We start from the raw sequence: 13,980 nt of genomic DNA on the forward strand, positions 1-13,980 counted from the left end.
ATGCCACTTTTGCCTGACAAATTAGATGATTAAAAAGAAAAGTAATCGATGGTTAAGAGTTCAGGAAAGAGTGACAACCCATAATAGCATCTCGGTAACGTGGTAACCGAAAACCATCTAAGTGGACGTAACCTTTGATCCAGTAAATGACTTATCCTAAGGAGAAATGGGGCAAGCGGCCAAGGGTGTATTAATGCAGCTCATTAAGCATTGTGTTTTATTGTAGTGGAATGTTGGAAATGGTCTAAATGTCCAACCATGAGGGATTCTTAGAGATGGGGAAGATGAGGTCCAGAAGTCAAATGGGGGATAAGCACTGGAATAGCGGCCTCAGTCAGATCTGAGCGAGCAGGTGAATTTGATGTTGGGACACTGAGGAGGTGTTGTTGTGTGTTCTATGCCGTTTTGTTATTGTTATTCTCTCTCTCTCTCTCTCTCTTCAGAAGACAAGTTTCTCTTCTGAAAGTGAGAGGATAATAGACTTGGAGTTTTAAGGTTGTAGAAGGGATTTGAAACAGCTATTGCCATAGAATGGGATAAAAGCAATGTGGAGAAATTGGAAGATCCCCAGACAGCACTAAAGTCCTCCACGAGGTCAGATCATGAACATTTACCTGAAATACAAAAAGCCTGTAAAAGAATACAGCAACCCTGAATGCAAATAAGTGCAAAATTAAAAATCCATTCTCGTCAAAGGAAAGGTCTATTCATAGCAAGTCTATTCATAAACCACATCATTCGGCATAATTATACAGTAAGGCTCAAGTGGTTCTGGGATTTACATTAGAACTCCCCACTTCAGAAGTTTCTAGTTCAGCCATTAATTTTCTGGGAACTGAAATTTGCATATGAATCTCAAAAACAGATTGGGGGGACAGAGGGATAAAATGGAAACTAATTCCATCCATAATAAGAGCAAAAAAATGTGAAGTTAAAACTTGACAAGAAAACTGCAGATCTCCAAGAAGTGTAGCTGTTTTCTGGAAGGGAAGACTGTAAAGATGAACTCTTCCAAATTTAGGTAGAAGTTTCAAATTCGAACCAATTTTTTTTTTAAATTTTCAAAAACATTCTAAAAAATTAAAATCATCAGATAAAATAAACAGTCAAAAATGAAGAGGACCCATCTATGAAGATATTATTCATATGTTTTAAATACCCAGTACTTAAATTTGTGATAGATAATAGAATGGAATGGTCTAGAAGCACAACCTAAAGTGTAAATTAACTCAAGATTTTATCTCATGATTTTAACCCACTTTCCACCCATATTTAGAAAAAGATTATTTTTTTTAAGTTACTGATATTATGGCAATTATTGACTTACTCTTCTTGTCTGGGGGGCAGAGGGGATGTGGTAAGAGGAGAAAGTCCTTAATTTTTACTCCAGTGAAGGAATAAATGGATCCCTCTGGTCAGCAGTCCCAACTGTAGACATAGGCCAGCTTCTCTTGCGAGGGCTGGTGGTGTAACTATGGTTTGAATCCCTGCTCATTCACCATTTGTTCAACAAATAACTATTAAGCTATTGTAGGAATCACAATGCATTATGCACAGGAAAGGAAATCTCCCAGCTCTCCTGAGCGAATGTTGCAGGAGGCAGCTGAAAATATGGAAACACATAAAGGGGAAGATGTCCAATAGTGGTAACCAGGGAGTAATGGAGGGAATTCAGAGGATGAAGTCCTACACAGCAGGGAACTCTCTGGCCAAGTGTCTTTTGAACTGAGACCCCCCAAGGACAATCAAGCAGGAAAAATTCAGACAAAGATCTCAGGAGGGGCTCTCCAGGGAGAGAAAGCCAGTTGAGATCCTCAGAGGAAAATGACCTTGACAAGTTCAAGGATCTCTCTCTGGCTGGAGCATGGTGGTCAAGGAAAGAGTAGTAGGAGAAGGGAGAGCAGGGGCCAGAGCAAGCAGAGCCAGGTGGGACACCCAGAACACTGTTGGCGTGTTAGGAGGCATACAGAAAAGTTTGAGCAGAGAAGTAACCAGAGAGACCTTACACTTATCAAGGTCACTTGGGCTACCACATTTTTTTTCAAGTGAACATGGGAAGTGATTTTGTGTCTTATTGGCTTCTTCAAAATTTAGCCCCTTGCTGGCCCCCTGGCTACTATCAGCAATGGAGAAATGTTTCCAATTGATTCAATGGCCATGAACGTCCTGGGCTAAGAAACAGTCCTGCCTGCACTACACCTGGCTAGGGCAGGTTTGACCCAAGGTGATGACTTCAGCATTCCCCTTGTCTGTGATCTTCACCAGGCCCTGATGGGGCCTTGTCCAGGTGACCAACATCAACAACGGAGGTTCCTACCCAGGAAGGACAAGAAAATGACCTCAGGGAAACATGCAGATACTGGATTTAATTCTGGAACTAAACTAGAGGTGGCACACTTTTAAAATTTCATTTTTCGCCACCATTCGTTTTAGTCAGCTTTTTATTCACTGTGACCAAAAGACCTGACAATAACCAGTTACAGGAAGAAAAGTTTATTTTGGCTCACAGTTTCAGAGGTTCAATACATGGTCGACCGACTCCATAGCTCTGAGCTGGAGATGAGGCAGAACATCATGGAGGAAGAGTAGATGGAAGAAGGAAGCTCAGAATTTGACAACCAGGAAGCAGAGAGAGAAGTCTGCTCACCAAGGAACCAATAAAAACCCCAAAAGCACACCCCCAGTGACCTACTTCCTACAGCCACAGCCTAACCACCTACAGTTACCACCCTGTTAATCCGCATCAGTGGATTAATCCACTGATTAGTTTAAGGCTCTCATAACCCTATCATTTCACTTCCAAACATTATTGCATTGTCTCACACATGAGCTTTGGGGGACACCTCCTATCTAAACCATCACACCATTTAAAAAAAGGAAAATCTTATTTCTTTCATGAATGATCTTGACCATCACAACCTGGATGGTCCAAGGACTAGGTTCTTCCTGGCTCTCTTCTCCTCTGATCTCAGTTATGTCTAGCTGTATTGGTATATTATGCATGCTAATTTATTAAGTTCATGTTCCAATTTCTTTCCACAGTTCTGTTCCACCCTCTTTCATCAAGTCACTCTTCAGGGACACGAATCTGTTCATAGAGAATGTATTTTGACGGGTTTTAGAGGCATCGCCAGAGTGCCTTATGTTTCATGAGAACTGAAACACATTTGCACTGAATTTTTTTCACAGATTTCTGTCAACTATTTAGGAGGACATATGGAGTTTCTTTTCTTACCTTTGAAAAGGAGAAAAATACATGAAATCAGGGCTTTTTGGACAAATTTCCCTGCTTGCTCTGGTAGTTTGATGGAAATAGTTCATAATGGCAAGACAGCCTCTGTAATAGCGGAGAGTAAAGTCGTGAGCAGATGGTGGTGTCTGGATTTTCTTACAGAGCACATTCTTTCTCACTGGTGGTCATGGGCTCCTCCACCCTAGGTGGGCTCTGGAGGGCTTAGAGCAGAAGCTTATCACTGGACAAATCTCCAGCTCCATTGTGTGGCTTGGACTTGGCCTGCCAACTCAATAAGCTTATTCCAGCTGATGCCACCTGGTAGAGGCCACAGATGGCCTGAGGCTCCCTGTCCTTAGACCTTTCTCTTGCTGATCTGTTGTTCACTGATCTGATGGTCCCTTGGATCCTGTTTCTTCATCATCGCTTTGCATGGCCCACTTGGTCCAGGGAATTACACACAGTGGGGGTGGTGACCTTGGGAAGGAGCATGGGCTTTGGAGGCCAGTCTCTGGGCTCCAGCTCTGCATCTTCTTCACTGCACTGCAGTTTCTTCATCTCTAGAGCTGTCATGAGCATATCAACCACGTCAGGTTGTGGCAAAGATTGAGTGAAATCACTGAGAGTCCTGGAGTAGACCTGAGCAAGATGGACCCATGTTGACCACCGGCTGACTTCCTTCCTTCCTTCTTCTCTCCTCTCCTAAACAGTTCTGTTGGATGTTGGAGCATCCGAGCAACATTCAGCATTTACTCTATGCAACTTGAACTGCAGAAAGGCTTTTCAGCCCTGCCTGTAATTGCCCCATTCACTCCATGATCTTCAAAGCTGCCTTCAAAAGAGCTCTGATGAAGTTCTTTCTGCTGTTTGTGGGTCCTCTGATCCCTGAAAGAAAGTTCCTTTATCACAGGGCTGAAAGGAGGAATGGAGGGCCCCCAACTTATTACCAATAGCTCCATTTTCCTAAAGCAACTGTGACAGTCATGTCCCTTCCCCCTCATGCAGGACCTGACATCAAGAAGAACAAATTTAAAATAAAAGTTGAACAAATGACTTGGATGTTATTCCATTTGGGCATTTGATAAGCACCCAACCTCTTGGACTGTAAGAAAAGGAGTTTGGGGGTGTTATATTTTCCCCTCTTCAGGAGCCTAATGAATGCTTCTCTTCCTCCCTGTGTTTAAATCTCCTTTCATGGTCTCAGTTTCTACCAGAGCACCAAGCTCAAAAGCAGCACCATCTTGCCTTCGCCCATTTCCTCACTCCATAGCCACATATCTCTTAGTTCTCTTTCCAAAATCTTGCACTTTATATCCTTTTATCCCTACACCAGATGCTCCCACATTTGACCTTTGTGACTTTTGATTTGAGCTGCAGTTAATAGTTTCCTACATTTCCTCTCTGCCTCCAGTTTTCTCCAGCCCTAGCTCTGGCCCTCCTATGACAGTCACTTACCTTTGTGAAGCACAAGTCTCCCACACTGGCATGTTAAGAGCCCAGGCTTTGACATGAGACGTACCTGGGTGCAAATCTCACTCCTTCAGGGCAAATCCCTGTCACTGCTTGAAGCCTCAGCTCTTTCTATCTCAGTCATCATAGTCCTTGCATCCTGGGACGGTTAGGAGGGTTCAATGAAGCAAGGCACATACAGTGCTCACCCTGTTGTTCAGCAGATGAGGCTGGACACCCAAGGAATTAGCAGGAAGCAAGTTTATTAGCTACAGTGGTCCAGAGTGGCTGTTGCCTAAAAACAAACAAACAAACACACAAAAACTCTGGAACTTGAGTCTGAAAATTCTTTAAACTTTATACTCAGTGGTGTGGTTATGTATCCATGGGGGCAGGGTATGTAACAGTTACTCTTTGTCCCCTCTTGAGGCTACACAGAGGTTTCGCAAGCCTTTACCACAGAAAGCAGAAGTAGCCATTTTTGTACATCATCAAGTTTGCAGGCAAATTCAGCTTTTGCAGAATGGAGAAACTTAGCCCTTATAGAAAGTAGAAAGTCTCAAACCACATTGAGTTCTTCAAAGAAATTCTTGCCGATATTCCATTAATAAGAACAATTATGGTGAGGGTCTCTGGAGAAGCTTAATGATGACTCTGGTGGAAGAGAGGGTTCACTATAACCCCAGTCCCTGGCACACAGAGAGCTCAGTAAATGACAGCTATTGATAAAAATTGCTGCAAAATTTTGAAGTGGCACTTCATTGCCAGCAGCAAACCCAAACTCCAGGACCTGCCTCCCTTCTGTCATCTGTCTCCCACCCACAGCTTGCCCTGGACTGTGGTTCCTTTAGCCTAACATCTTTCTTGTGTTTCCAGACTCAACCCCAAAGTCACATGGTGGAACCCAGTTGTCTCCTGTACAGGTCACCGGCTGATGCTCACGTGCAGGATAGGTCTTGTCTTCTGTTACCTTCTGTTAGTCTTCTTGAACTTTCTGCTTTCTGGGACGGGGACCATGGCTTATTTGCTTTCGCATCCCCTGCAGGACTCAGTGCAGTACCTAGAATAGAAGAATTGAACTAAATGAGTGACAATGGGAAATAGTCAATGATGTTTGGAGCCTGTTATCTTCAATGTCCCAGCAAGGCAATGACCTTGTCTATTGATATCAGTGTGCACCATTTTGATGACCCCCAGGGAAAGGAAATACAGCCTCCTCCATCCACTCTCTTGTTACTCTTTTTTAAGAGGGGGAAAGAGCTGGGTGCAGTGGCACATGCCTTTAATCCCAGTGGCTTGGGAGGCTGAAGCAGGAGGATCATGAGTTCAAAGCCAGCCTCAGCAAAAAAAAAAAGGCGCTAAGCAACTCAGTGAGACCCTGTGTCTAAATAAAATACCAAAAAGGGCTGGGATGTGGCTCAGTGGTTGAGTTCAATCCCCAGTGCCCCTGCTTTCCCTAAAAAAGAGTGGGAAAGAATGAGACTTCTCTTTTTCTCTCCCTCTGTGTGTGCACACATGTGTGTATGGGTGTGGAATGTGTGTGTGTGTGTGTGTGTGTGTCTTTATGTATGTGAGGTTGGTTGCTTAGTGTCATTTCTTAGAAGAGACTATTCTGAGTTCTGATACTAGATACATCCTTCCTGATATCCAGTTGTCCCTTCTTTATGAAATTATGGAGGCAGTAGCCAATAGGTGATAGTGGATTTTTCCCTTTTTAAAATATTCTTAGCTGGCAAAATAAATACATAAAAAAAATAATTGGAAAATAAAAAACAATGAAGTTTCACTTTTTTGTAATGAATGGTAAAAACCATTCTTTACAACACCAAGCAGGCACAGAAAAATGTTTTAAGAATACAGTATATAAGGAGAGGCAGCTGAGCCAACCGGCCTTCACCAAGAATGTGCCCACCTCCAGCCAGGAAACAGGCCTGTAGGGCGAGAGGGAAGTGCTTGAGGAGGGGCCCAGAACTCTGCATCCAGATGCTGTGTGGACACTGACACATGCTGTTTCATTCATTGCTTTCAGCCTCTTATGCTAGATAGTGCTAGCTCCATTTCATAGGGGAGGCTCAGAGAGGTTGTTATTTGCACAAAGTCACACAGTGTAACTTGAATTCCCCAGGCTTCATAGACCTGTGTCTACAAATGAGGAGGTGACATCCGCATCAGTCCCCAGCAGGAAACCTCAAGACCATAGCACCAGCCTCCACCATCTCCCTCCATTAGTTTGGGGAGTCCCAGGGAGGGTTATACCATGAGTTCATGAGTAGGTATTTATTCAAGGCCCTCACTAATGTCTGGAGCTGGCCCAGCCCCAGCTCCTGCCCAGTCATCATGGAACAAGGACCCTGCCAGGTGCTTTTCAGAGAGGGACTCCAGATTAGCAAGACCATTGCCATTTTGTGATATTGGTGGGCCCAGGCATTTTTACTTTTTCTTTGTTCATTTAAAAAAAATATAGGAAATCACATTTTATAGCTGTGTTCATTTAAATATTAATATACTAATATTATATATTAAAACATATTCCTGGACCAAAGGTTTAATTTTTTTTCTTGTGATTTTAAAAGAAAGCATTTTCATAGGTGCCAAAGGAATCCCATGGGTGACTACTGGGCCCTTTGCAAGACGCTGAAGTGTCAGTCCCCTGGCCACTGCCCTTCTTTGCTTCTTGATTGACCCATGAACACCTAGGTAGATTGCTTGCTTCTGTGTCTCTCAAAAACCTGTCGTCAATGCCCCTTCACCTTCTACTAGTCTTGTCATTTTTCTCTTATTATAGGTGTCAGAATAGTCCCCAAGGTAGAGCTAGGAAAATCTCTTTTCTGCCGAGACACCTATACACATTGCTTAATCCTCAAATCTTTTTGTCCCGTATCAAATTATATCAAGACTGGAGTGAGTGGTACAGCCCCCGCTCATAACACCCAACCTGACACTGACTGTGTGTTAGCCCAGCTGAGACACAATCACAGGTATGCACATGCTCAAGGGCACACTAGCAGGTTCACCCTCTTTAACTCCAAGGTGGCCTCTTTCTGTTAAGCCAGGCATCCAATGATTGGAGCATGCCCCATATTCTGGGAAGGAGCATTCTCATTTATTACAGCTCAAAATAAGTTTGCATTTCTCCGTCCAGCACAAAGCTTTGAAAAGAATGATGACACGGGACATTTCAGGAGAATTTGCAAGGATCGCTAATAAGTACTGCACGTCTAGGTGTTTGAATGAAAATATTTTCTTCTTCAGAACTCTCCAAGCTCAGAATCGCCCCCCTGGCAACGCTTCATGTCCTGCATGTCTTTGGAAATCAGTTTTTGAGGAAAAGTAAATGCAGTAAGAATTTGTCTGTAGCAGCATGTTTTTTTTAGAAAGAGAAAGCCTCTGGGGGACAGGATAGAGAGATTGCTAAGGATAAAGTTTGTAGGTCATGAGACAAAAAGTAAAGTTGTCTCCTTCTACCCTGAAGCCCCTAGAGAGAATTTAGGAGATTTATGACATGGTCCTTCTTCTTTCTTGGGTCCATTGTGGCCGCTGGCAGGGTTCCAACCTTGCAATGCTAAACAACTCTATCAAAGATCAGTGCTTCCTGTTACCTCTGTATCCTGAGTGTGGGCTTTTTGTTTTAGCTCATGTTATGGATTTGATGTTCCCCATGGGGCTATGACAGATTGAACCCTAGAAGTGGATACCTGGGCTCTCAGAAGTGATGCTTATCATCAGGAGACCAGGAGTGTGGATGCATCAAAATAAACACATCCCGTGGTGGGTCAGCAGCCCAAAGTGGCTGCCATACCAGTGCTAAGGCACGTTGGCATACACTTGACAGTTTCAAAGAAAACCATGCATTAATCTGGCACATAATAAAATTGTTGTTTAGTGTGTGTTTCTTTGATCACTTGAAGGTTTGGATTTTGTTTGGGGGATTTACCAGCCATTTCAATTCCATCATGTCAGGCTCCCTGGGTCACAGTGTCTCTGAGGTCAGCCTCCTATTCTGTCTGTTTATCATTTTTCACATTTTCGCCTCTCCCATGAAACTCACATCTGATTCATCTTGTGATTAATATCTGGAGTAGTGTCGACTCCCATAATGGAGCATGCTCTTGGGCTCTCAAATCGTGCTTTGTGACATTCAGCTCATTGCTCTGGGGGCTGTAGGCAATAGAAACAGAAAAGATCCCTGAGCTTTTCATTTCTCCTGCATGCAGGGCTCCCTGCCAGCCACCTCTGAATCGCCACCAGCTTTTTCTCTGAACAAAATCCTGTCCACTGCTAAATATAGTTTTTGTAACACAGTAGTAGAAAGAAGGTGCTTTCAATTTTTAACTCTAGACTGAGCAAGGAGCAATTTGCATAACAAGCAAAGTCAGCCATGTATGAAATCTGGTCTCCTTCATTGAGCCAATGACATTAAGGATCAGGGAGATTAGGTGACCCTTTCCTGTCATACAAGCAATGAAATTCCAGTTATCCAGCAATGAATTCCAGCTTTCAGTAGGTGCACTGTCCACCCCCAGCCCCAGGTCTGAGTAAACAGATCATTCCTAGGTACGAACAAGAGACACTTGGTTCATACTGGTGGGAAATGGCATCTAGATCCTGATTCACCAGATCAAAATGAGGACACCAAGCAACAGAGAGATCTCTTTCTGATTTCATATAATTTTGAAATTTTAGTCACTTTTCTCAACTGGAGACTAAATCCCTTCTGAAAATGATCCTGACCACAAACCCTCCAAGTGATACTGTGGCACTCTCCACACACCAGAGACTCCTCACTGTGACTTAGTGGCAAATGCAAGTGGCTTTGGGGACCAGGACAGTGTGTCAAGAGGCTGGGGTAGGACCAAAGGCAAGCCATAAGCAAAGGCTTCATCCACTGTGTTCACTGTTTCATCTAAGGACCTGGAGCATAGTCTACACACCACAAGTCCTCAGTAAGAGGTGCAGAATAAGTGGCAGGGACTTCAGAGAACTGGGAAATGTGTAGCTCACAGAAGGCATTCTTGTCAAAAAGGAAAAAAAAAGCATTCTTGTCAAAAAGGAAAAAAAGCATGTCAGTTTGCATGTCTTACAAAGTGTTGTCTATGGACAGAATGGGACAATCACTCAGTGCACTATTGATGTCCAACCTACCCTTTGATATCATATTTTTAGTTGAAGTTAGAGTGCAGATCCTTCTACTCAAATGTCTTTCAGGTTCTTCCCATTAATAACCTTGGCCCTTTAATGCCCCTGGATTATTAAAAACGTGTGTACATTCTCACACTATCCATCATCCTATGATGGTTTAACTTTTTTTTCCCCCCCGAACCTCTTAGTCATGTGTCTTTCTTTCCAAAAGATATGCAAAGGAATTTCATCTACCAAACAAGGTGCCAGCTTTCTAAATACATACCTTATTTGCTAAGAGAAGGATCACAGATCCGTTTTCACACCTACAATGCTGACTTTTCTAAAATGGACACAAGCAAACAGAGATGGCTAATTCACACCAAAATCATTTTGAACCCAACTCATCTCCAAAATCTGCCACATCAAATTATAGGGTCCTGGATAGGGGAGACGCCCTCTGCAGGTGAAGCATCATGACGACTCTTTCCTTGGATGCTGTCCTTGTTCAGATGGGTCTGCATGGTCTTCCCTTGATCTCATTCCCCTGACAACCCAGATACAAATTTTTTAGTATGGAGCAAAGCCCCTTGAACCAAAAGGAACACAGCTGTCAGGTCTGACATCTGTTGTGGGACAGGCATATTAGAAAAGAGGCCTCTGGGCACTTGTGCCCTCACCCAAGGGTAGGAAACCATGTGAAACCATGTGCACCCACGTGGAAGGCCAGAGGCTTCTAGCTGTGAGCTCAGCCGCGAATTTATCACTTAACCCTTCCAATCTCCTGCAGAGTGGGAGGGCTATCAGAATCCCCCTCCAGTGAGACAAAACATACAGTAGAATCCACCTAGAGAAACAAAGTTGCCAAAAATCAAGCTATATGTACTATTAATACTTTGGACAGGATACATGAGTCAGATAGCCCACCAAAAGCATTACCATTTTAGGTCACCTTGAAACACTTTGCTGGTGAAACAAAAGGGCTTGTGGACACTATTTGACACCTAATTTACAAACCCTATGATGGGGTAAACAAACCTGTTTGCAGATGGAAACCCTGACTGCCAAGCAACATTCAGCTCCATTTATACATCTCAGCAGGATGCTATGTGTTCTGATAAACTCAAAGATTGCAGATGATTCTTCATGGTTGAAATGCCTCTACTGCACTAATGACCTGAGCCCAGTTCTGGGATGATTGTAATTTTGAACCCAACTCATCTCCAAAATCAGCCACATCAAGTTATAGGGTCCTGGATAGGGGAGACGCCTATCTTACGTTGAATGTAAAAGCTGGACATGACCTGTCAGTTAGGAATATGTTCAGACACAAATAACAGGAAACCTAGACAACAGTGGCTTCAACAGAGAGGGAATTCTATTCTTAATTTTTTTTTTTCATGCAACCAGATATGCAGAGGCTGGTGGTGGCTCCCTAGGGTTTAGCTAATCCACTGCTGTCTGGACCCTGCTCTCTCAGTCCTTCTGCTCTATCTTACTCAGCCCTGGGCATTTATCCTCCCTCTTATTGGCTCATGAGCTGCTTATCTATCTTCAAAGCAGAAACAAGCTGAGGTAGGAGGGGTCAGGTGCATCTATTCCCTTGAATAGGAAAACAAAGGCTTTTCTAGAAACCCCCTCAGTGGGCTTCCCCTTCAGGCTCAGTGGTCAGAACTATGTCACATGACTTTCTCAAGGGATGCTGGGAAGCAGAGGGTTGTTCTCCTGTTTGCCTCTGTGGTGGAGGAAAGCAAGTGAGAATAGGCTTGAGAACAGGTATGTGAATTAGCACGAGTGCCTCCCACAAGGCCACCTTGGAAGCCTTTGCCAGGACTTCAGTTGATTCAGTATTCTCAGTGCTCTTTTTTATACTCCATTCCTCTCCGTACAGATGACATAGTGGGTTCCGGAAATGGAAAGTAACGTGGCCAAGTTTCCATTACCAGAGAAGTTAGAGCCCGACCTGGAGTCCAGGTCTTCGACTCCTAGTCCAGATAGCTGCCCTCAGTTCCATACTCTTTGTGTGATTTGAAGTTCTATTGAGGAAGTAGACTATCATCCAGAAAAATCAAGTAATGGATGTTAAACTATCATCAATGGGCAGAGGACAGGCAGCTTCTACTTCCTCCCTCCGAATCGGCAATAATTCACTTTTTATCTTCTCATCCCTTTGACACATTGATGTTTGTGTGTTATTACAGAATCGAGCTCAGGATGAGTGCCACGATAATGTAGAATTTCTGTGTCATTGTTAATGTGCTGTTCTTGTCTTCTGTCCCCTTCTGTTATTGGACCAAACAGAAGTATTCTGCTGTTTCTCTCTGCAACATCTCCACAGAAGTCCTGAAAGTCATCAACGCAACAGAGGAGTTGATAGCAGAGTCTACAGGGCCCTGGGAGCTCCCACCAGTCCCTTCTGACCGAGAAAAGGGGACGTTTCCTCTTGGGACAGACCAAGTGAAACTGGATGAACAGCTGACTTCCCTGGAAGAAAACGTAAGAGGGCGTGGGTGTGCCCAGTTTAGGGTGAAGGTATGCAAAGGAAGAAAATGGTGATGCTGTAGACCATCACGGAGCACAGGACACACACACCACCAACACCGTGACCTGTGTAGTCTCGGGAAGTGGCTTAGATAGGGTTCCCCGGAAGCAGATCCTGAGATGAAGATTTGATGCAAGTGACTAGCAGGGACATTCTCCTAGGAGAAGCTGGCCAAGGAATTGTGAAGGGAAGGTAAAGGGGAAAAGGCAAACAAGGGTGTGATCTTAGATCCAGAGTAGCTTCAGCCTGATTCTGCCCTGGAGCTCTGAAGTGTAATGCGTCTCAGAGTTGTCCTGATCTAAGGCAAAGGAACTGGCACTCCCTCCAGCCAGCAGGCACATTGGTCTCTGCACCCAGGCAATGTGACTCCAAAGGAAGTCCTCTGTAAGGACTTAAGATGTTGATAACAAAGGCACACTGAAGTTTAGGGACAGGGATGGTATTTTAAAAATCATTCAATAGCACAGGTTAAAATATAATGAGGAAGACTTTAATAAAGATGATGGCAATAGGTATAGGGACCACTGCAATGGGGTCTTCCAATGAGAAGGAGAGATTGGGCTCTGCCACTAGCTCAACTCTGAATATAGCATGGGCAAATGGGGGTTCATAGCTAAGGAGCAGGGTGAGAGTTACTAGATAGAAAAGTCACTAAAAGGAAAACTCACATGTAAGAACAGTTCTAGCTAAATCCACAGGATTCTTGCTGAAGACAGTCGAGGGAAGACTGGACATCCCCTGGGAGATAAAGGGGGAGGAACCTAATTAGATATTGAGATGATCAGATCCCAAGATGGGGGATTCTAGCTAAATTAAGCAGGATTCTTTTGCTAAAACTGGATTTTGTAAAGAAGTACACAAATAGGAGAAGGTTCAGAGCCTGACTAAAGTTTGGCCAAGCAAAAAATCTTGGTCAAGGGAAGTATGTGGAGAATACGAGATCCAGATGGAATATTGGCAGTTACCACTGCAGGGAATGAGGGTTGCTGCCAAAAGAGGCCCCGTCATTACACCTGCTTGGCTCTGCTCCCCTAACGGAAGACACCAACACCAGATCCTGTCTCTTACTGAGCCTTCATGTGCCATTAAAAGCAGGAAGCCTGCCGCCTTTCTCCTGAGGCTTCCAGTTCACTCCAGAGTTACCCAAGTACTCTGAGAACTGGGGAAGACCCTGCTGCACCACCTGCATTACCTTCTGACCACACACAGATCCCAGACTCTACCGTCACTCCCTTTCCACCTCCCTACCCCTTTTCTCAACCTACCTGGATGATCAAGAGGAAAATGCCTAATCCCAAGTATATTTTAAAATATATATTTCTTCTCTGGAAAGAAAATACTTAGTGCAATACTTAGCTCAAAATAAATACCCCATAAACATTAGATATTCATATTTCAGGTATGTCACCAACCAATTTCTAAAATATCATGTTAAGCCAGACACGGTGGCGTATACCTGTGATCCCAGCAAGTCAGGAGGCTGAGGCAGGAGGCTCACAAGTTGGACACTGACCTCAACAACTCAGTGAAACCCTCAGCAACTTAGCAAGACCCTGCTGCAAAATAAAAAATAATAAGGACAAGAGATATAGCTCAGTGGTAGAGCTCCCCTGGGTTCAATCCCTAATACCAAATATAA

The 13,980-nt window shown here is 43.8% G+C and overlaps 1 protein-coding gene across 3 annotated transcripts in view; it reads left to right on the forward strand.

Moving 5' to 3' along the window:
• Myrip (myosin VIIA and Rab interacting protein) overlaps positions 1-13,980 on the forward strand; it is a 333,894-nt gene that overhangs the window by 303,295 nt on the left and 16,619 nt on the right. For 2 of the 3 annotated variants that reach the window (XM_071600012.1, XM_071600018.1), the window contains one exon: positions 12,101-12,295. The exons of the other annotated variant lie outside the window; for it this stretch is intronic. In XM_071600012.1, the coding sequence (XP_071456113.1) occupies positions 12,101-12,295 (195 nt within the window). The remainder of the gene's footprint in view (positions 1-12,100; positions 12,296-13,980) is intronic. 3 annotated transcript variants of the gene reach the window in all.

This window comes from Marmota flaviventris, chromosome 1 (genome assembly GCF_047511675.1).
Source record: "Marmota flaviventris isolate mMarFla1 chromosome 1, mMarFla1.hap1, whole genome shotgun sequence".
Taxonomy (NCBI): Eukaryota; Metazoa; Chordata; class Mammalia; order Rodentia; family Sciuridae; genus Marmota; species Marmota flaviventris.